This window comes from Plectrocnemia conspersa, unplaced genomic scaffold (assembly GCF_051122295.1).
Source record: "Plectrocnemia conspersa isolate PC_06_02 unplaced genomic scaffold, ASM5112229v1 ptg000001l, whole genome shotgun sequence".
NCBI classification, from domain to species: Eukaryota; Metazoa; Arthropoda; class Insecta; order Trichoptera; family Polycentropodidae; genus Plectrocnemia; species Plectrocnemia conspersa.
The window spans coordinates 28,034,119-28,058,289 of record NW_028277165.1 but is presented as its reverse complement, the minus strand read 5'-3'; the positions used below and the strand labels follow the sequence as shown (position 1 = coordinate 28,058,289).

The 24,171-nt window shown below is 30.3% G+C and overlaps 2 protein-coding genes across 5 annotated transcripts in view; one reads left to right on the top strand and one right to left on the bottom strand.

Annotated features, from left to right (window-relative positions):
- Positions 1-24,171, top strand: part of Sol1 (CUB domain-containing protein Sol1) — a 387,647-nt gene that overhangs the window by 110,089 nt on the left and 253,387 nt on the right. The gene's annotated exons all lie outside the window — the stretch shown is intronic.
- LOC148239496 (uncharacterized) lies at positions 258-24,171 on the bottom strand. Of its 4 annotated transcripts, none has more exons than XM_088205338.1 (10): positions 23,992-24,072; positions 23,702-23,799; positions 23,541-23,630; positions 22,034-22,201; positions 21,801-21,971; positions 19,790-20,007; positions 19,551-19,701; positions 19,370-19,489; positions 14,969-15,105; positions 258-759 (listed from the first exon to the last, which is right to left on the bottom strand). In XM_088205338.1, the coding sequence occupies exons 2-10, from the start codon at positions 23,750-23,752 to the stop codon at positions 594-596; spliced, it is 1,272 nt and encodes a 423-aa protein (XP_088061464.1). In that variant the 5' UTR covers positions 23,753-23,799; positions 23,992-24,072; the 3' UTR covers positions 258-593. The 4 variants fall into 4 exon arrangements, with proteins under 4 accessions (XP_088061464.1, XP_088061442.1, XP_088061453.1 ...); XM_088205316.1 differs by having other exon boundaries at positions 23,970-24,065; XM_088205327.1 differs by having other exon boundaries at positions 23,868-24,039.

The following is a 24,171-nucleotide window of genomic DNA, read 5'->3' as shown; positions in this document are numbered from 1 at the left end:
TTGTATTCAAAAACTTTTATACCATTGCAATAAGTGTAATAAATTAAATGAAGAATACTGTAAAAAAATATTAAACTTATTTCGTTTAATATGAAGTATGTTTTTTTTTCATTAAGCCAATCCGTGAATTAAATTGCTACACTTCGTATATCATGAAATTTTATTATTACTTCCATAATATAATTCAACTAACTGACTTAATAGCTCGTAAATTATGCATGAACAACTTGTATAAGAGTAAATAAAACAAGTTTGCGAATAATTATCAATAATGTATTTATTCGAATAAATGTTAATATACACATCTTTATGCATTGTGCTCAGCATCGCCGTTCGCCGTTTATTAATATTCAAACTTCGGTTAAAGTTAACTAAACCCGCTCTTGAATACGAAGCGACAAGCTTATTTCGAAATTAATTATTCGCGCGAAATAATTTTTATCTCTCGGCGAAACGAACGACCCCTTGTGTTGGACAGGGGTAGGGGTTTTAGGGGTGTGTAAGAAGCGTTGCATTCTACTCATATTTTTTATGTTAGATTTTATTTTTTCATTCACAAGAAAAACAAATTTGCGCTGAAATTTCGTATTTTTTCATTTGGAGCTGCCCTTCTTGCGCATTCCGCCTAAAATCTGGCAGAATTCGGGATATTCGATGTATTTCTTGCCGTCTTTTTTGAAGATGGTCGCCATCTCGAGAGCCCATCTCATCTCTTGATTGGTGAAGCGCTCCCCCAGTGCCATCATATCTGTGACAAACCTGAAAATAGAGATGAATATATTATATTAAACTAAGTTTTTTTAATTTCATTTGAAATACAAAGACACAAATTGCATTCATAAATTTATATTTATGCGTAAAATTTCAATTGGTCTGTAAAAGTGTTTTTAACGGCTTTACTATAACAATATTAAATTTACATTTATTATTCAATAAATTTGTACAATATAAAATTATTAAAAACCATAATACACCCATACCTCGCTTTACGGCCTAGATACGTTCCACGAAACTTGGCCGCAAAGCGAAAAGCCGTATAACGAATCAATTATTCTAATACAAATTCATACAAATTCAATGGGATCGGTTCCAAATTTGTTAAATATGTAACATGGCTTATCATTTAAAATGCATTTTATCTTTTTATTTCATTTAAATCAAAAATACATACATAACAAGTACATACATTTGTACATAAAATAATAACAGACTCCAAAAACCAACAATAATCCATGAACAAAAATGAAACTACTTCATGTTACATAAAATATGTGTATGAATACATACATAATTTTTTTTAAAATGGCTTTAATCTGAAGACGGTGAAGAAATGGTAACCTGCAGATCACTGTCGTTCTCATTTTTCGCTGGTAAGGATGGGCCTGGCTTAAAAAAATTGTCCAACGTTGTTTGTCTTGCCTTTTTGTCTCTTTCGTTCTTTAGTGATTAATAACAGCTAATGGCTGAGTTAATTCCTCGAGAAACTTTAGCGCTACGTTCGACGTCAGGATCGTTTTTAAGGAAGATGTTTATTCCTTGTTCGAAATAGGAAAAAGCTTTTGACAATTTTTTTGATGTTAGCTGTTTGAATACAACAGACTCTGTCTCTTCATCAAATGTCGATTCTGCTTGCAACTGAATGAGTTCCTTATATGAAAGGGGTTCCCTATCAGCTTTAAGTAGATTAAGCACATCACGTTCGTTCAAACCTTCAAAGCCGAGATCATGTGCTAGATCCAAAATGTTTTGCCTAATTTCAGGAAGGCAATTAACTTCTGCATCAGTACTTTTTACACATTCTGGCCATATTTTTTTCCAAACATGGTTCATTGTTGTTAATTTTAATTCCTTCCATGATTCACTGATGCTGTCAACAGCATCCTTGATGTTATAGTTTTTCCAAAATGTTTTAATTGAAGATTTACCATCGGTTTCCCTTATAAGTTGTCGGAAAGTTCGGCGTAGGTAATATGCCTTAAAAGTGGCTATTGACCCTGATCCATTGGTTGGATCAGAGCTGTTGTATTTTTCGGAAGGTACTCAATCATGACATCTTCAGATAGTTCGGATAAATTAGTAGGATGCCCTGGTGCATTATCCAAAATTAGCAAAGCCTTGTTGCTTAAGTTATTGTCTCGCAAATATTTTTTTCACTTCTGTGCAAAAGTGATTTTTGAACCAATCCTCTAAAGTAGCTTTAGTCATCCAAGCTTTCTTGTTGGATCTCCATATGACGGGTAATTGATTTTTATTTAGTCCTTTAAGAGGCCTTGGATTTTTGGACAAATATATTAAAAATGGTTTTAGCTTAAAATCACCCGCGGCATTTGCACAAAGTAGCAAAGTTAATCGTTCTTTAGACACCTTATAACCAGGCGCAGATTTTTCGGTTTTTGAAATGTACGTGGAATCAGGCATTCGCTTCCAATAAAGCCCTGTTTTGTCTACGTTAAGCACTTGTTCAGGTTTATAACCACCTCTTTCAATAATTCCCTTTAAAATGTTGGGATATTCCTTAGATGCGGCCTCATCGGCGCTAGCTGCTTCACCTTTCATTTTAAAATTATGCAAATTAAATATATTTTTAAATTTTTTTTAAAATCGACATCGAAAAAAAGTTTTTTTGCCGTTATAGCGAAAGGCTAAAGAAATTGAAGAGGGCCGTTATAGCGAAAGGCCGTATAAAGAGCGGCCGTATAGCGAGGTATGGGTGTATTTCTCTAATTCAGACGTTTATAAACAGCGGGTGAACTCTTAATTTTAAATATAAGTGTATGTTTTAAACTTCTGTTTATATTGTATAAAGGCACAAAGGAGGTTGTAAATCATAATTAAAATCGTTGCGAGATCAGAAGAACACATTTTGAAATTCACAAAGTTTAAAAGACTTTCTGCTATTGCGGCCCTCAGACCCATATTTATTAAAAAATAAATATCACTTTTTTTAAGGACCTCCTATATTTAATTATACTAGCCATATAATAGTATTTTACCTATACACAATATGATATTAATGACCCAAATTTCATTACTGCCCAAGTTAGGCAAGTACATACATTTATCCATCAGGAAATATTATGACGCCGTAGTTTATCTTCGCAAATTTTCCGTCGATTCCGCCAAAATCGACGTTTATTACTAGCACACACACACACATAAGTAAACGTCGTTTAACGGTTTCACGTGTAATAAAACGAACATCGCGCTTAATCCTGTAGCAATAAACGACAGACACTCGGGGCGAAATAATTAGCAGCGGTCGTCAACCGTCGGCGGCGATAATGACCGCCGATTGATTATGAGCAATTTGTTTCGAATAACGGCGCCCGTGGGCGTTGTCGCCCGATACACAACGGCCCTGGCGCGTAGAACCGATCCGCGGATAAATGGCCATCATCAATTTGTTTGTGCCAATTACTATTTAATTCACGTCGGTAATGAATTTCCGATGATAATGGCCGCTGGTGCTTGCATTGCCGGAAATCGATGGCGTGATTTCACCCGTAGGAATTTCGGGATTTTTACAACTGATAAATACACTATATTAGTGATTAGATACATAAACAAATAAATATTTTTTATTTATGAACGACGACGATAGACGGTATAAAACCATTCATCAAACACTAGGAGCGCTTTGTTGCGATTAAGTCAAATAAACAATTTGGTGCAAGCCAATAAATAACTGCTTGCAGAAGCCAATAAAATATATAGCTTAATGTTACTATTTTTACATAACACTATACAAAATATGCACTTCGCCATAAAACGCATTGAAAAATTGTGGATTTGGCAAAGCCGCTGAAAGTCGAAAAGCTTGGAAAGCACTAAATATAGTCTAATATTTTGTTTCGAAATCATTTGCTTTGCTATTAAATTGCCTTTTGATGTTACACACAATGTGCCCAATACTTCCCGCAACTGTTTTCACGGAAATCATACACAAATTTATTTATTTACTATCTATTTTATTTCTTATTAGATTATTTATTAGTTACAGCCTTATTTTTATTAATATTATTTTATAAAAAAAAACTGTTTTTAACTTTCTAACCTTTCTCATCATTGTTTTTTTACGAGTTGCGAGTATCGTATTGAGTGCTTAGTCTGATAATTAAGACAATTATAATGTTTGTTTAATACCGATATAATGTCATCGCGCAATATACATAATAGTTTGTCATCTAAATCGATAAAATCACGACATTCAAAATTAATGAATATTTACGGGTAATAAAATGAAAATAAAATATTGCAAAAAGTGTTACATGGAGCTCTGAAAACTAAGTCTAATTATAATTGCGTAACGACACAGTTACGCATGCGAAGCAATGAGAGCACCACTTACGGTAGTATCTCGCAACCTTTCAACTTGATGATTAGCCGTTCTGTAGTAGCGCATACTTCAAAAATGTAAATCTAATCTTAGCTCATTGGGTGTATCTGTCTCGCGAGTCATAGTTTCCCAATCCACGATCGAGTTATATGTTTTATATATATTTTTTTTAATTCATATAAGATATTCTCTATCAGCTGTATTAGCTCATTATTAAAGAATTTTTAATATCAAATATGTACGACCTAGTTCGATTTTAATTAATCATCCGTGAGATTAGGAAAATCTAGGTTAACCTAGTCTGTGATAATCAATCGGAATTATAATTTTAATAATCGCTAATTCTGATCTTCCAGACACGAAAGAAATTTAATAACACTAAGGTCCGTATGGGTTTTTAGCTTAATAGTCAGAGACATATACCACTCGTCTATCGTTCTTTTCATTACTCAAGTAAATTATATTAAGCAGTTATTTGTAGATTAGTCTCTTTGCTAGCGACTCGAGATTAATTGACAGTTACTGTTGGTTATCAAACCGAGGATTTATTGTACATATACTGTAATTGTATTATATATAATATATAAGTTTAATATATATTGTATTTAATATTTATATATGATTTTTAGGAAAAAATCCGAGCCTTATTTCTCATTAATCAATAAAATAATTTACCATTATGACTCATTGATGTGAGCCTAAATTTTAAAACTGCCACGTCAATAGCTATTTTGAAGCACGCTCTGATGAATGTCAATCTCTCATCCTTTCATTTCTCGTCATCGCTCCAGTAACTCTCAAACATTTTTCACCGAAAATTATTCATGAATTTTTCCGTCCATAGTCCAATATCCAAAGAAGCGGCATGATTTTTTATATGTAATATCACCGCGCCCCAAACTGTCACATACATTTTCTCCATTCTCCATACAAGTGGCGGAGCGCGGTTATCCGCAAGCACAATTTACTGGACGATTTGTCGAACGTACAACGACGACGTCTCCTTTGAGAGCTAGGTACATATCTAGGTACTGGTATATATAGCAGCAGTACTGCTTCGCTCGCGAGGGTTGTACCGTGTAGCGAAGACACGTCGTATATTTTGTTAAGCGGTTCCCGGAGCGGATCCGCAATATTCACCTGTACCTGCCAAAGGACCTCTTTATTCATTTACCGGGTGAAATTCTACGCCCGGTACGTACCTAGGTAGGTCTTACCAGGATTAAGCACTCTCTCGTTCTTCATCTAGAAACATTTTAATCCGATCTTAAAGTATTACTTTAAAATGTATGATACTAACAGACTTAATGTCTTGAACGCGACGTAAACACCATTCAGTTATGAGATTCTCGCATTGATTTTGCTATCTAGCAGACATTAATAAAGTTTTATAATACTTTACCAAAATACCGTCTAAAATAGTGGTTTCCAAGCTCACTAAAAAACAAATAAATCATTAAAATATATCGCAGGTTAAATAATTTTAATGATAGTGTCACACAAATTTATTTTTTAATAGCTGTTATTTTAATAAAAAAAAACCTTCAGATTTTTTTTTACGTAGCGCAAAAATATAAATAAAATACTGAAAAAATTACAACTAGCAACAACGCATAAATAAATATTGACTTGAACAAAACATAGCATCCTTTGATCTATAGCTATACTGTATTCTTATATTATATTTTATAAAACTGCATATTTAAATGTTTTCGATGCTTTGCTTGAAACTATACGACATAATTTATTTACAAAACAAAAAAATTTCCCGTCCCAGTTTTTGTGCTTTCTGCGTTTTTAAATATGTATTATTACTGTTTAATCACTTAAATACGAGTTGTTTGTAAAGCGCGACTAAAGAACTTTCTTCTTAAAAAATCTAAGAACGCAAATAAAGCAATATGTATTATAAGTTCTTAGTATGTCCTTTTTAAGTTAATTGAAAACTTTTTTACATCGTCACGCGAAATTAATTTAGCTTGTGTTTCATTCGATTTTGAAGTAAAACATAATGATATTATTTTACCGCAATTTAATATTTGTTTTTTTATGTAAATAACGCAATAACATTAAGCTTTTAGGCTCTGCCCATTTATTCACAAAAATATATAAATAAATACGTAGATAGCCTTTTACATATTTTTACAGCAAATATTAATAAAATGCTTATAAAAACATAAACGCTTGAACAAGCACAAATAAATAATTTGACTTTATATAATTATTAGCTACGTTATGAATTCTGGCAATACATTAAAAATATTTTTTTAGAATAGTAAAAAGCATGATTAAATCATAATCAATTTGATGCCGAAAAAATACAATTATATTAAATGAAATAAATATTAACCTATTAAAAACTTAAGGAATAGTAGTACACGATAAAATTATTAGTTATTTAGTATTTCTTTAATTGAATTAATATAAATGTCAAAGTGAGCTTGTTATATATTATAGAATTAGTTTATATTGATTAAATTCTTATTTACAATTTATTTTTATTTTTATTGGGGAACAGATTTAAATAGTTTAAGATAAAATAATATTGATAAAGATATGGTAATTATGCTTATATCAGTTAATTTTATTATTTCTTAAATTATGTATACTATTAAAAGCTGCAGCTAGTTATATTTAATTTTTTACTAACAAAAAGTGTGAGAACAGATTTGAAATATTCATTTGTTTTTAGCGTATGAAACAATATTAGCTTATATGAGTTCAATTTTTTATGACTTAAATTATACTATTACTAGATGTCGGTCCCTCACTATCGTGAGGTACCGCAGCTAGTCGGATTTTAATTTTATTATCAGTATTAAGATATGGTGAGTTTAATTACGCAGCAACTAAGTACCTCATATAATTTTCTTAAAGGTAAAATTATTGAGTTTAAGTATATTGGAAAACTATATTGTTTTTTAATTATTATAAATAATAAAATAATAATCACATCGTTGTGTCAACAGTATTGATTTACAATGTAATCATATTTTACCAAGAAATATAGGAGTGTTTGCTTTCGAGACTAGAAAAATATTGAGAATGATTTGTATCAAGCACACAAAGTTTCACAAAACGCAAAATCACATTTCGCAACAAATTCCAGTTCCGAGAAGAAATCACCAAACAAATAAAACACAATCGCAAAAAATATACGCGAATAACTCTACCGCGCTTACGCCATCTTCTCGAGATTGAATCTTCTCGCGTTAAGGGTTGCCACAGTAGACTTTCGCGCCCTTTTCAGATTATGCTAAGCGTGGGGGATTTATATTGAAAATATTTCACGTTTTACGATCTGTCGATTGGATTGTGTCCCACACAATTCGCACGACGAGCAGACAAGTCTCTCGTCACGCGTCCCACACTCTCGCACATAAATAATACGGACCGTGTAAACACTCGGTGCCCCTAGGGGAATTCCCCGGGAGGAAAGCGGGAATATCCCCGCACGTCCATAAGCCGAGATATATAAATCTAAGACTTGAACCCACGGGTCCCAGAATGCGCTTAGTGTCGCTGAGGTTATTTAGTGATTTTAGTTTGAAGCACACTTTTTGTTGTCTGCGTTAAAGTTTCGATCATAACCACATATTATGGCGAAATTTGAAGCGAGAATGTATACTTAAGGTCGCTTTGTATTACGATATTCACGATAATCTTATATCTAAATAATATATAAAAAACAAAATTTATGGTCTTCAAACAATTTAAAATATTTCTTGATCCTGCCATGATCTATTTTTTACAATGCGGATTAAATAGATATACTTATTTTAGATATTTCCCACATATTTTAGTTTTTCCATAGTAAATATATTTTAAAGCAGGAATTATGTTACTCAAACTTTGAGAAGCACTACCTCGGCATATATAAGATGAAACATTAATTGTGCGAAGCGTCCGAAATTTCGACGCCAGCCGGAAGCCTACCAAAGTTGGGCGCCCGTCAGAAAGTATGTCGCGATTTATTATACATATCTGTTTCGGGGCGGGAAAATTTTGAGAATTTTTAAACGACCCTCTTTACGTCCGCTGCCGGCTCGCGGTATTAAACGTTCAACGTTTGTAAAGTATAAAATGAAACAAAAAATAAAAAAACAACAACAACAGCAGTAACAAAAAACAGAAGCGGCGTATGCAAAGAGGCGCATAATTAGATAATTTAATTATGAGTTTTGTGTATGAGCTCGTACTGTATGTTCTTCTGCATTAATCATAATTTAAACATCCTAGAATGTTATACAAAAACTTAAAAATATTGATATGCTTCCTCTTAGACTTAATTTATTATTATTTTTTAAACTCCTGACACTTCACAGAATCAGGCCCTTTGTAAGTGCTATGCTATGTTTTCACATTTTGCGAAAGATCTTCTTGTTTATTTAAAACTCCCAATGACTAAAAGATTGTTTGTGTTGTCGCTATCCTTTCGAATACATGTTTATATTTACATATATTTATATGTCCGAGATACTACGGAATTATCTTTCACTCCCGTTTCTCTGCAAAAAATACATTGCGTTAAACCTATTTTTAAATCTATAGTTATGGAATCTAAGCCATATAAAAACATTAATAAATTAGACGTGTAATTATCTCTTACAACGGTTTTGTATTATTTCAAATATTTTACTTATATAAAATCATCCTCTACATCATTTCCATGTAACTTAGTATTTTAAAATTACTTTTACTTAATTATAGAGCTTTAAGTAGTGGTGAATAATAAAAGTTTAATTGTTCTAAAGTTTTACTAATACGACACATAAACTATATTTAGTTTACATGTATATAAAATAGCTTTTTTTAAACCATTTGCTTCGATACAATATATATTCTAATATTGATTACAATATATTGTAATGTAATAAAAATATTCTTTATGAAAATCTTTACATATCTAACTTTTTGTGTATCGGTAAATGCTTAAAAAAATCGAAACGAAATATTTGCCAAACGTCATTCCTAGAGCTGGTCATAAAAATATTGTCAAATAATCTTCTCAGATTAGTAATCAAAAACATCTGTCCCTTTTCGTACTGTGAATTTTCGAATTAACACAACTACGTGTCCTTAAAATTGCTGTAATTAAAAATCATTTAAAAATATTTTCTAAAAATTAAATTATAAGCAAAAAATTTATCGAGAAATCTCTAAAAATTACTCTTGATAATAAACACTAAATTCAACTAAAATAATTCTGAAACATTGCAAAAAATGTGTTGTTTTAATTATAATTTTTTTGGTATTTACCTTTATATTTTAGTACAAAAAATACATAATTATGACAAATAGTGACTTTAGTCCACTAAATATACAGCTGCATTTTTAACAGATTACAAAAATGACATTTTACATTAATTGTCTTTAGTATATTAATTTTATGTATATTTTTTATTTGCGCATTGAAAGCATGACAATATATGTAAATTATGTATATTTTTTAGTTACGCATTGAAAGGATGACAATATATGTAAATTATTTATATGTATATTTAAATATCAAATATGAATAATTAGATGTATATTAAAAAGATACCATAAAAAATACCTATGCATCACACTTGGCCGTTTAAAAATTATAAAGATAAATATAGCAAAAAATTGCTTGTGGTAAATGCTTACAAAAAACTATTTACACTCTGCATAGAAAAAACTACAATTTTGTAAAAAAAATGCATGAAAAAAAATTAAAACCTAAAAATAATATTTTAATGAGCTTAAATATGATTATTTTTTAAGCGAAATATTTTTTTAAAAAAACGACTATATTTCAGAAACGAACCTCTAACAAAATTTCACTTTTATTTTGCCTGAAGGATTCAATAACCTGATTTATCAATATATTAATTTAAGCTTTGGTTAAATATTACAAAGCAATACTTTGCTTTACGATGGATGTAATTTAATTACGCATAACTATTACCCATTTATGTAATTAAGTTTTAAATAAAAAAAATAATAGGATAATTTTACATAAATTTAAATAAATAAATATTAATAGTAATTGATATATCTATTAGTTTTATATAACATTGAATGCTTAACCATTAAATTATAAAGACGATTATAGCAAAAACATAACTTTGTAATATGCTCACAAAAAATGATATACATACTACAATATAATTTTGTAAGGACAAAATTGAGCTTTTAATAAGCTTAAAATAAACTATTTGTCAAAGTCTATTATAAAACTAACTAATTTTTAAAAAATCTATGGTATTTATAAAAGGAAACCTTAGTCATGATATAATTTAACAATATCTTAAATTGGTGATAAAAGTAAGTTTAATTACACACGTATTTAAGCGAGGGGTATTTTGTAAATTAATATAATTGCATATAGTAAAAAAGTACATACAATAGAAAAAATATGAATAATAATAGCGAATAGTTATTTAAAAATAAATAAATAATTTTTCAATCATATTTAAAAAGCAAGAATAAAATATTTACCTTAAAGTACTATAAAAACAACTATAAATGCTTTATATTCACTTATTTATATTTTATACTCAATTTAGATCAAAACCTTTATACTTAAAATTAATAAAAATTCAATATTTATACCTAAAGTATATTATCATCAATAGTTAAAATGTAATTATTAATAAAATTTTAGTATTTTGTTGATAAATGAGTAAAAAATACTATTCTTCTGAAATCGTTTTATATAAAACAAAATTTTATCATAAAAATATTAATTATTATTAATCAAGTCTTTTTTTCTTAAACTATAGTGTAATTTACTCATCAATTTACGATGCTTAGAATCGCAAATACAGAGCAAAATTCTTTGACTTTAAAATATTCTTTAAAAAAAAAAAAATACTTTTATTTGTGAGGCATCATTAAAATAAATTTAATGTAAATTCATTAAAATAGCAGCAATAGTTCTATGTGATATATGTATATGTTACATGCTTAAAATAATACGCTTTTACTTGAAAAATCATAAAAACTAAATAAGTTCCCCATATATCGGATAACCTATGTCAGATCCTATTACCACCGCGCATGTTAAAATAAAAATAGAATAATAAATACTTTCATTGGAATTATAAAAAAAGTAATGATATATCATTTCAGTGTTTCAAAAATGCTCATTTATTTCTGTTTTGTAATACATTTTTTCAGTATATCAAAATAATTTTTTTGCTGTAATTATTTCAACCAAAACGTATAATGTATAGTCTCCGGAGTCGAGTCTCGCGTTTCATTGCCGAATTGATCTTTATTTGTCTCTAGGGAATGTGCGTAACGTTAGATGTGCGGTTTTCGTGCTTTTATTTTGCGCATATCAATTTAACGTCAAATAATATCCCCCAAACGCTGAAATATAACGACGCAGCACATTTATGTGCTTTACTTATACACCACAACAATATTTATAGCACATAAGTTTTAAATTTCGCACTTATTCTCTAAAGACGCTATTTTATTACTACACATATATTCTCAGATAGCGTTTAACTTCTAGTGCTCCTCAATAAGCAATTCTTTAACAGTATATTTTTAGTGTTAACGTATTATTAACATTATAAATAAATATATATGTAGGCTGTGAATTATGGACTCCGTCGAAGACATCATTTCTCTGGAGGTTTCACACGTCGCTGGTACTATATGGAAGCCCCTAGTCGGACTGGGACTCGCTCAGGTTTTAATGAGACTCGTACCTCACTGCTAAGGCGAATCTCAAAGTTTTTGGGTGCCTTTGTGTTTTAAAGTTAGGATATTTGTGTCAGCTTAACGCCTTAATGCGATTTATGGCCATATTTTAGACGACTTTTAAATTTCATTAAAAATAAAGGAAAAGCAAAAGCAAATCTCTGTAAGATTATGAAACAGCGATGCCTAACTTTAGGAATACAGTATTTTAAATATTGCGTAAATTAGTAACTTAATTTTAATTAATTAAAAATACACTACGTTGTTATAAATTAGCTTTAAAATTAAATTTATATAATAATTGTGCCATAGACTAATAATGCTTGACGAAAATGTGGCATAGGGGTTGTGTCACCGGATACTAACTGTTAAAGCATAGCACACATGATCCATCCCATACGCACTGTCGGCTAGCCGCCGGCGACTAGCCGCCCGGCGACTGTACTTTATATGGTTTTAAATGGGTGCATACGCACGCAGGCGCCGAGTCACCGGAGCGTCAGGCGCGATCCTGTGCAGAGGTGATGCACAGGCGACTTGCCTGTCGCGGCAACATATAAAAGCATGGGTTTAGATGAGTGCATTCGCACGAGGAGCGACTTTCGAGGCGACTTATACATCATTCACACAAAATGGCTTCGACACAGAAAAGCTCATCGTAGAAATTGAATCCCGAATTGTTTACAATAATTTTATATGAATATTGATAACGAAAAAAAAATATTGTGAAATAATATGTATAATTATATTATATTATTTCTTGCTTCTCGATTTAAATTAATTTTATTAACATAATACAGATACATTTCTAATTGCATTTGGGAAACAAAAAGCGTTTCATACGGGGAAATTGAATATTATATTGAAATTAAAATAATATTTTTTTCTCTTTGAAATGAATATTGCAATTTCTTCGCGAATGTACTACCCGACCTCGAGTCGCTCGGCTTAGCCGCCTAGTTCAGTTGCCTATAGTCCAGTCAAATAAGGCGAAATAAAGGCTAAACCTCGGAATGAAAGATACCAAGCTGAAATTTTGCACAGACCTTCGTTTTGATGTTCTAACGACAGGGTGCAAAGTCTCATAAAATATCGTGTCTGTTAATCAAGATATCAAAGGTCACAAAATTTGTTTTTTTGCAAATATCTCGCGTTTTATGCGTTGCACGTCATTAGATGCTTCACAAAACTTGTAAAGCATAAAATTATCTACAAGTTTAGTTATAATATTTGTTTTGTATCATTTACCGTTTTTGAGATATAGCGCGAAGAGTGGGAGGCGTACATCCGTTAATAGAATCCAGCGAGTATTTCTACCTGCTTAACTTGGTATAAGCTTTGAAAAAGTAAACAATCGTGAAAAAAGTGGTCTCGGCAAGTCGTTTAAACCATAATTTTATTACTTTCTTCATTGTATTATTAGGAATTAAAAATGAAATATTGCTCGACAAGAAATTTGTGCGAAAAAATTGAAAGAGTTGTGAGATATCCTTACGGAGTATGTACCAGATGATAAGAAGATCATTTCCAAATTAAGAGAAAAATATTTAGCTGATATTATAGTTATAACGAAGATTGGATCATTCCCTATTTTTTCTTTTCGCGATGCTCAAGCTTAAGTTTTATCCATAGTTTGGTATGAAAATAAAAAAGGCACTTCGGAAGAAGAACACTTGCGCGTAGTGGAAGCTGCTGCGGCGATTATTAGAGAAGATATTCGATCTTCTGTTGTTGAGACCAAGTCTTATCCGCCCCCGAGTAAAATATTATTGAAGAAATTCCGAAAACTTTATTACATTTTCTGCAAGAAGTTATTATAAAGAACAGAAAAGGAAAGACGGGGCATTTTAAAACGAAGTACACAGCTATAAGTCATACTATAATGACTTCCATACGAAAACGGTCCTTTTCTTCGCAGTTATTAATAGGCCTATCTGTATTTCTTCATAGAAAAAATACAGATAGGCCAAACATCCAAAAAGACTTTTGGATGTTTTGTCAAGTTTAGGTTTTTTCGCTTCATATAGTGATACTGTAAAATGTTAAATTTCAGCTGTTTATCACCCACAGCCTCGTAATCAACCATCATAGTCAAGTGCCTTAGTACAGTATGCAGCAGATAATGCAGAAAAATATTTATACTCTTAATGGCTATAATACTGTTCATATAATGGGAATGATAAAAATAATAACTCCAAAATCTGAAGTTATATCTGATGACCGCATAAAGAAATTTACAACAAAACCAAGAGCAAAGGAGTTAGCAGCACTATCACATATACCCCTTCTAGTGTATGAAAATCATGTCGTACCCGGATTGAGCAAAAGATTCAAGTTCAAAATTTTAATGATGTAGAAGAACTAACCGAACAAATATTTAATGTAGTTGATTTGTTGTGGAAGTACGGAAAGTGGAAAAATATCTCACCGTTGCCAGGGTGGAATGGATTTATTGAACAACTTATATATCTTTTGAGACTTTTCACCATATATTTAGAACGCCAAAACAAAGGTCTGTGCAAAATTTAAGCTTGTTATCTTTCATTCCGAGATTAAACCCTTATTTGACTGGACTACTACGTTTTTGAGCCGGCGGCCGCTAGTCGCCGGCGGCTAGCCGACAGTGCGTATGGACCCTTACTGCTCATCGGACTATGGTACTCATGTGGTGCCATCGGAATTTATAGTGTTAATATGTGAATATAAAATATGTACTTCAATAAACCGAATATAAAATATAGCACAAATTGTCCGAATTATTTAAACTTCATAGAAGGCACTTTTTGAATATTATAACTATCTTTAAATAAACGAATACGAGTACTTGTGGGATTGGCTTTCTAGTTGTATGAGTTTATTTTGTGATATGAGCCAAAACTCAAATATTTATAAATATGTTGCTGTTAAAATATTGCATCCCACATATATAGCTATTCCATAATTATGATATACCTTGTCAACAGGATACAGCCTGATTGGTCGTAGTCCCATTTCGACAATGCTTCCGTCAGTATTTCCTCGTCGTCCAATTCGATTGCCCTCCTTCCTATCATCTTGACGAAGCCTTCAAAATCGAGTGGTTTTGAACCCTGAGGATAATCAAAATTCAGATTTAATTTGTGATATACGAGTATAGTGTTGTGTGGTAAGGATGTCGAATTAGAATATTGTTATGTGTGGTTATTGCATAATGAGATTGATGATGTATTAGGATAACAACAACACTGAGTTAGTCAATATATTATTTATTGAAATTCGATCATGTGTATAATATTAGATTACTTAGGCCTGTTTATGTAATCCAATATACCTCCTATTTGTAAGTGTTATCAATTGATTTAGAAATCTAGTGTTTGATATCAGATTCTTAGCAATTACAATTTTTATGACTGTGAGTAATGAATACAAATTGACAAACGATCGTGCTCTGAATAAAGAATACGATTGAAATTTTTTTAATATTTTTTTTATCGTTGTTATAATAATATAAAAAATAAATTATTGAAATAAACATACGGTTAAAAGCGTTAAAATATTTTCTTATCCCGCGCCAAATACCGCGTGTTAAATTTCGCGTAAAATTAATTTTCGCCTATTTACCCGAGTACCTTGTTTTTATTTTCGTCGGCCAACCTTTTCCTCTTCCCCGTGTGTTTCGAATGGGAATGGGGGTCTGATATTTGGCATAAAAATTGTATATTCACACCGAGAGAGAAAGTGAGAAGGAGGGGGCGTGAACCGGTGCGAATTTTCCTCGTTCACACTACATTAACTTAATGCGAGAACGGCGGTGAGCAAACGCGCTTATTCCCGTGTGCAACGAGAGTAAAAGAAAAAGAAACACAGAAAAGAAGGAAAAAAATCGGTGAAGATGATGAAGAAAAAGCGGAATGCTTTCGTTACATTTAGCCAGCCGTGATATTTAAACAGCCTCGCGGGGCTGAAATGTAAGCTTAACTAACTTTAATGTCTCGATCTTGAACGTTTTTAAAATTCAATCTAGAGTCATACTTCAGCGATAGTATAAGTTGCTGCATATAAAATGTGTTTAAAAATCATACTTTCCTAAAGTTCGATTTAAATATAAAGTGAGATATTTTTAAATTTATTGAAAGTAAATTACCCCAATGCGCCACGATGATAAAAAAATCATTAAATAATACGAACTAGACCAGTTACTCATAGCTGACATTAAATTATCTAATGTGTAATGCCATTGTATTAAGGAGCCAGATTGAGAATCGACTAGGGCGGACGTTCAGACTCAAAGACGTTAAAATCTCTTTTGTGCGTTAAAGCAAGATATCGTTTGTACGAGATCATTCCAACGCACGAGATAAAAACAATCTTTTTTAGAGCGTTAGCTAGAAACACTTATAAGACACATAATTAAAAAATATGATAGAATAGACTTTTGTCCTATAAGTTCCGCTCCTGATCACATGAGCAAGATCTCTGGCTCACGCATTTAATATAATAAAAGAAAAACAGTTTTCAAGCGTTAAAGTTTTAATTTGGTATGTTTTGATTAAGATAACAATTAATTAAGTAAATAATATATTACTTATTATATAAAATATGTTAAATAATTAATAATTTTGTGATTTTTTATTGTTATGCCTGCACTACACTCTCTGGAAGTTGGCCAAGGTTGGCCAAGGACGTAGAATATAGTAGGTTACTTCGGTCGAGCTCGGTCTAAAATCTCTCGGAAGTTGTCCGAGGTTACCTTCGAGCGCTTTCGAACATTTTTGGCAAAGGGACCGAAGTCAAAGAAACCAAAGTCGGAGCTGCTCTTTCGAGCGCGAGCGGTGAGATACTTCCCCTTTCGCTCTCTCGCCTGTTAAGTGACGAGAGTGAGAGAGATAACGATATGGTTTTTCGCAAACTGAGATAGAACGAGTAACTCGGTTCAATTTCAGTATGCGCGTAGGCGTCCTATGGTTAACACGCACGTCGAGCGCTGCATCGTGATCACGTGGTCAAGTTATATCAGGGTTTTCAACAGACTTACTGACATCTTTGAATATTTTAGAGCACCAAAAGGGATTAATTGTATTTTTGATTGTATATTATTTTACCAGATATTGTTATTATTTTTTTTTTATATAAAATTAAATAATTAAAAAATAATTAAACATACTTGATTTTGTTAAAAAAAATCGTTTCGAATATCCTAGATCAGTGTATATATATATATATATATATATATATATATATATATATATATATATATATATATATATATATATATATATATATATATCACCATAACGAATTCTTATTTAGAATCTATGGCGACAAATTCTAGAATAGTCACAGATGTGGTGTTCGTATTCTGAAGTATCATTTTTATGCCTTATGGCAGAGGTCGGCAAAGTGCGGCTCCGGAGCCGCATGCGGCTCTTTGGCCCCTTAAGTGCGGCTCTAGCACAAATATCCACCGGCATTTACGCACCGGATTTAAAAAACAAGGAAATATGGAGCTCTAAATTTGAACGTCTTTGTGTTGATTTGGAAAATTATAATAAAGGTTTGCTAAATTAATAAATAAATTTGGCTCTCAATTTTTTTTAATCGTTGTAATGTACATAGTTGGCTCTTTGGCTAATAAGTTTGCCGACCACTGCCTTATGGCATTTTGCAAAAGCCAACAAAGATTTTGCGTAAATTGAATATTTACGACCAAAAAGTTTTCACTGATATTGTATTGGTGAGTGCCCACACAAATCAGTAACGTAATTTTAATAATATGGTAGTTTAAAAATTGCGATTATTTGGCACATTTGCAAGAATGCCAGCTGCAGCAATGACAGCAGCCGCCGTACGTACGTCATTCACTCCCGCCGTCCGGATGGCATATTTGTGGAAGTTGGCGACCTCGGCTGACTTCAGCTTAACTTCGGTTCGGACAACTTCCAGAGAGTGTAGTGCTAGCACTAGATTTGTAATGCATATATTGAGTTTTGTTTAATTGCCATATCACACAACAGGCTTTTTATGACTTTCAAAAATCTATGAATTGTAATTTAATCTGTTAATATTTATTAAGCTTAATTAATCAAAATAATAGATAAGTATAAAAAAATCATACATTGAAGATTGTCTCTTCATATTAAAATTATCTGTAAGATAATTGCGGGAAACTGTTCAAACTCATCGTTGGTTTAATTTTATAGTTGGTTGTAAAATATATCCATAATCTATGTTGTATATCAAAATATTAAAAATAATATCTCTTAAAACGTTACGCGTTTTTCACACCCTTCAGTCTACACTTACTGTTATGTGAAAAACATACCGGTAATTTATTAATTTTTATTTCACTTTCATTACTCGTCTTGTTATACAAGTTCCGTCTCGTTTTCATACCTCAAACAATAAAACAGACACTCGGGTCGAAATTAAAATTTCATTAGGGCAACAACGACCCGGCCATAATTTAATTCACCCATACGACGAGAACATACAACATACGTCAGGTTTATGGACACAATAAAGGCCTTGTGCAAACACACTATCCGTGGATTTTTTACGACTGCTGTCATCTCAATCCAATCTCATTTTATTGCATATAAATATCAGTTATTCATAAGGGCGTGTGTTCACTTATACTTTTGCGTACAAAAATATATATGTAGGTTTTCCATGGAAAGCGATAATGTATTTGTCAGCACGCACGAATTTTATTACGAGCTATAAATTAATACAGCTAATGAGATTGTTAAATTATATTGATATAGAACATCTCTAAATTATAACGCTTTAGAATAATGCTTGTTGTATTATCATATTATATGTCTTACACATATTCATAGCTTATCATGTGGTATCTTAAGGTAATTTTATATAAATATCAATTTCACCTAAATAATACAATTTTAAATATGTATTTGTTGTCTTTCAATTAAAGTTATGAAAAATTTGTATGCGAATTGCATTTTCCAATATGGATGCCTGAAAGCCGGTTACACGAATGCTCGGTTCTTCCGCCGATGGAAGTTTACAATGTAAACAAAAATGCTAACAGTTTTCGCGAAAGCTCGCGATGGCAGTTAAGTCAGACTTAGTTGAGATAACATCGGTTAAAAATAACCCAATTCAACATCGCAGTATGTTGATATCGATCGGCCTACCCGACATTTGCATATCTTACTTTTTAACATATAATTTTAACTCTGTCACAATTTTTTCTCAGAGTAACGTCGCTTTATGTTTCAATTTGAATTGATAAAAATGTTATACTGTCTACTATTTTTAAAAATTCAATTTCACCTACTTTGTGTTAGTATACTATTTGAGGTATTTACTGATTTGATTGAGTTAGTTAAGAAAACATTGAGTAAAAATAACCTCAGCCAGCATCGCGGTTATGTCGCGGTCCGGTACGATGATATCGATCGACTTAAACAACTTTTGCAGGTCTTGGTGGGTTATCATTCCATCTCGGTTAAAGTCGAATAGCTCGAAAGCCTGAAAGCACACAATTTGTTTATTTATCGCAACGGATCGACGGCGTTAATTAATACAATACCTCTTCGAGCTCTTTGAATAAATTTTCGCTTATCGTATTGAAAACGTCTTCTTCCATAATATCCTCAACTTCCATCCCCTCGGGCGACTCGGTCTCTTCCATCGCCTCATCCTCCGCCGTTTCGGGGGTTGTTTCTTCTGCGTTTTCGATGCTGCGAAAATTTAAATCGAAATAAAAACTTAAAGAAAACACAGTTAGCGCTTAATTAAAATTAAACCTGTCTTCTCCTTCATGCCTACCTGCCTTCTTGCTCGCCAAAATTTTCCGTCGGGATTAAATCGCCGCTTTGTTCAATCTCCTCCCCATCTACTACATTATCCTCATTTATATTTTTAGAGTCCGTTAACGATACTTCTTTTATCTCGTCCGATTGTTCAGTTTCAGTAATTAACGTTTCTGGCGCACTTTCGGCGATGTCCTTGCTTTCGATTAGATCAGCGCCGCTCGACTTTCTTGACTAAATACAAAATAAACTCACATACAGAATGTCCCGTTTAACTTTAATCACAGTTACAGGCATTCTCAAAGTCAATTCAAATTTTAAACATAATTTTGTGATTAAGCAATACATTTTAATTGAATAATGCTTTTACTTTATTAATGCTCTTTGTACTTGTATTTATACAAGGTTGTGAAAAACCTAAAAAATTATGCATATTAAGCTCTCTTTTAAATTAAAATAATATAAAAAAAAAATATTTTCATAGTATAAGGTTTATTCAAACCATTTGCTTAATTTGCATTACTATTAGGTTTAAATAAATATGAAATTATTTTGTAAAATATGTGCATTTAAATAAATATAAAATATTTTTTGTGCATTACAATAATAAAAAATGAGCATTAAATAATTATATATATGTTCAATATAAAATATTAGATTAAGCAATATTTTATTTGTAGTGTGCATTAAAATATTTGAAAAATGAGTAATAAATTATATTCATACTATTAAAAATATAACGTCCAACTGCTGTAAAACCCAAAAGCAATTAAAAAATAATAATTTATACTATTTATACAATAGTATATTATTATTTATTAAATCTACAATTTTATTGGTTTATTAGGCATAAAAACTTAAAACTTAACAAAAGTACACACTACAAATAAAATATTGCTTAGTCTTATATTTTTTTATCGAAAATAGTTTTTTAATTCCCGTTTTTTAATATTGCAATGCACAAATAATTCGCTTTTATGAACACTAAAAATAAAATATTGCTTAATGTAATATTTTAATTGAATAAGAATATATTATTTTAAATCATTTGTTTTAGTGCAGATTTCAAATAAAATATTTCTTAATCTAATATATGTAATTACAATTAGTATATATAGATATGGATTAATTATAGGTTCTATATAACAATATGACAGACCATTTATTATAATTCTCTTCCGTTAAAAACTCTAGACTGTGAATTGTAATATTTTTAAAAAAAAAGTCTTTTATTTACAAGTGTATGAAACTTTTGCAAAATAGGAAAAAAATAATGAAAATATATTTTTTACTTATTTCATATTTTTTCATTTATTAAATTTATATTTAATTATTATTTTTATTAAAATAGATGTTAGCAAAATATATGAATAAAATATATTGCTCAACCGTATTCTTAGATATAACCCAGATTATTGACTTGGCTATTCCATAAAATTAAGAGACTTTCACACAACATCTAATACGAATTTTTATAATATATTCTAAAGTGAATTCCTCAGCTTAATTACTGGCGCTACTTTATTTTTGCCAAACAAAAATATATAAAGTAACTGCAACTTTGCTGATGTAAAAGAAACAATTAAAAATATTTTAACAGATTAAAAACTCACCCCATCATACTAAGTAATCTGCTAAAATACAATGTTATATTTGAACGTAAACTTAAGCGTGTAAATACGTTAAAACTAACTAACTAATAAATATTGCGAACAATAGCAAAAGTACTAAAAACATGCCTTTAATAAGATAATATAATAATGTAGAGACAAGACTATAATTAAACTTAATAAAGCACTCTCATACACTAATTTTATGTCAATTATTTAAAAGAAGCTTCTAGTAGGAGTCTTATTACATTTTTAATTTTATTTTTCTGGTTACTAATATATAGTTCACAGAAGGAAATATTTCTATCAATAAAAAATATTTACAAATATTAATGTATAAACCAATAATGAGATATATAATTAAATTTGGGTTAACTTTGAAAATGTTTTATTGTAGTTAATAGTAACTTGACTTACGGTACTGGTTTGTTCATTAGGCACAGATTTTTTTCTTTCAATATCTGATTCAGGTGACGCTTCTGGAATTGGTTTATCTTCAGACACTTCTGGAATCGGCTTATCTTCGGTAGCCTCTGTAATTGGTTTATCATCTGAAACTTCGATGGCCACTACGCTCGACTTTCTTGACTGGATTGATTAATTTATGTTAATGACTATTCCGATTAAATATATTTCATATTTAATACTACCTTTGACGGCTCTTCTTGTTGTCCATCAGCTGTTTTTTTACTGCTCTTTTTCGACGATTTTCTCTTAGTTTCCTTGACTTCTTCAGGTTTTAACTCAGTATCGACTTTAACGGGTATTTCAGGGTCGGCAATAGGAGGTTCAACTTTTTCAGGTTCTGTGCTAGGTTTCTAAAGAAAATATTATTACCCTTAATAAAAAAATATAGATCTATTTAATTCAACTTTACGTGTTACATAAGGCTTAATGATAAACATTATACTTTTATACCTTAAAATATTATTTTTAAATATAAACTATTTTTGCATAAATACAAATAAATTTAGTCTATATTCAATTTTTATTATATATATATTTTTTTTAATGCATTTTTTATATCTGAAGTAGTAGAATAAATAATTTAATGCAAATATATAAATATTTTAAATACCTAATAAGATAAAATATAAATAAGTTTACCTTTTTTATTAGGGTAAAAAAAATCTATATCGGTTAATAGTCAAATTAAAATTTAGTATTTATAAAGAAATATTAATATATTATTCTGTAACTTTTATAAACATATATATTTTTTAGACTAATAACTATTTTAAATAAAAAGCTGTGTATACTATATAATTAAAATTATGTAAATATTTAGTATTTAATCTTAAAAATATTTACAATTGTGTTATTTGTATAGAAAAATTATATTCATGATTATTTAAGTTTGTTCTTAAAGTTGAAAGCAATTTAAAAACTAGTCATATTAAAAACTACTATTACTTTTTTTATAAATAAAAAGTTTTGATAACAAATATTTTTCTTATTTATAGTGTAATTTTAAATTTATAAAAAAAATAATAAACTGTTTTAAAAATATTAAATAATAATTTTTATTTTAACATATTTTAATGAAATTATTAGCTTTAATTTGTTTATGTGAAAACATACTGTTATAATTTTACTGCAAATTTATTAAAAGCTCATAAGGCTTCTAAAATTAAAATAATGTTAATGCTGCAGCATTATAATTATAATATTGAACTGCTCGTAAATGCATTTATTATTTGGTTGGTAAATATTTGCTAAAAATACACAATTTCAATAAAATTATGTGCTTAACTTAATTTGTTAAATAAATACAATTATTTTAATATTTAAACCTTATAATTTAGTATTAAAAATACATTGAATGTAATTCTAGTAAATTATTTAATTACACTTGAAGTTGAAAATCAATAATTAAGTTGACTAATACTTAAGAAACTAAGTATAAAAGTTTTATTCATTTTTTATCTAGAATAAATAGAAACGAAGCAAAAAATTCTAAAAACTATTTTTTCTTAAACTTTATAATAATATTTATTTAATATTACCTGTTGATAAAATATATGTTTATTACATATAAGTTAAAACTATGTTCTTTGAAGTATATTGTCTATTTTGCTTTTATTTTTACAGGTGAGTGAGTTTAGGTGACTAGTAAATCTCTGGCTATATAACATACATATTTCAATGTCAAAATACCTTGTCGACATTTTCTTCCACTGGTTTATCTTGAGCCGCCTCCGATATAGATTTTCTTGCTTTACTTTTAGTGCCTTTAGTTTTTTTAACCTAAATATTCATTACCATTACGTATTTGCCATCAGATAACAAACTTTATAAAATATTTTAAAATGTAATACCTTTACTGGCTCTTCTGCCTTTTCTTTGACATCTTCTGGAGGGTTATCCATCGCTATTCAATGACAAACTTTATAATACATTCGTTAAAAACAAGTCTCTGAAAACGTACAGTAAACTTTTAACGAGTGCTACAAAGCACGTCAATATCAATCAAAACTTTTTCACGATAGTATAATATCTATATATATTTAATATCACTAAACACTTTTTTTTTAATTGTCCTATTATTTAACACTAGTTATTTATCGAGATAGAATTAAAAGTTACTGGTTCTATCAGAGTTCGATACCAGAGTGCGCTCGCACGAGAGACCGTAGCAAAGTTTGTGTTGAAGATACCGAGCCTTAATTTCAACTAATTCCCAGAGTTTGATTTACAGGATAACTTGGACTGTAAATAGACCCCCGTGAGGTCCAGCGGGTCCCAAAGTCGGAACCGCGAACCTCACCTATGAATATCACTCTCTCTA

Excerpts from the sequence above, each read along its gene's own strand:
- LOC148239496 (XM_088205305.1), bottom strand. The coding sequence starts at position 23,752 with ATGGATAACCCTCCAGAAGATGTCAAAGAAAAGGCAGAAGAGCCAGTA. Across the intron at positions 20,008-21,800 it reads CTAATGAACAAACCAGTACC|TCAAGAAAGTCGAGCGGCGC; the intron begins GTAAGTCAAGTT and ends TTTTGTATTTAG. Across the intron at positions 19,490-19,550 it reads TATTCAAAGAGCTCGAAGAG|GCTTTCGAGCTATTCGACTT; the intron begins GTATTGTATTAA and ends GTGTGCTTTCAG.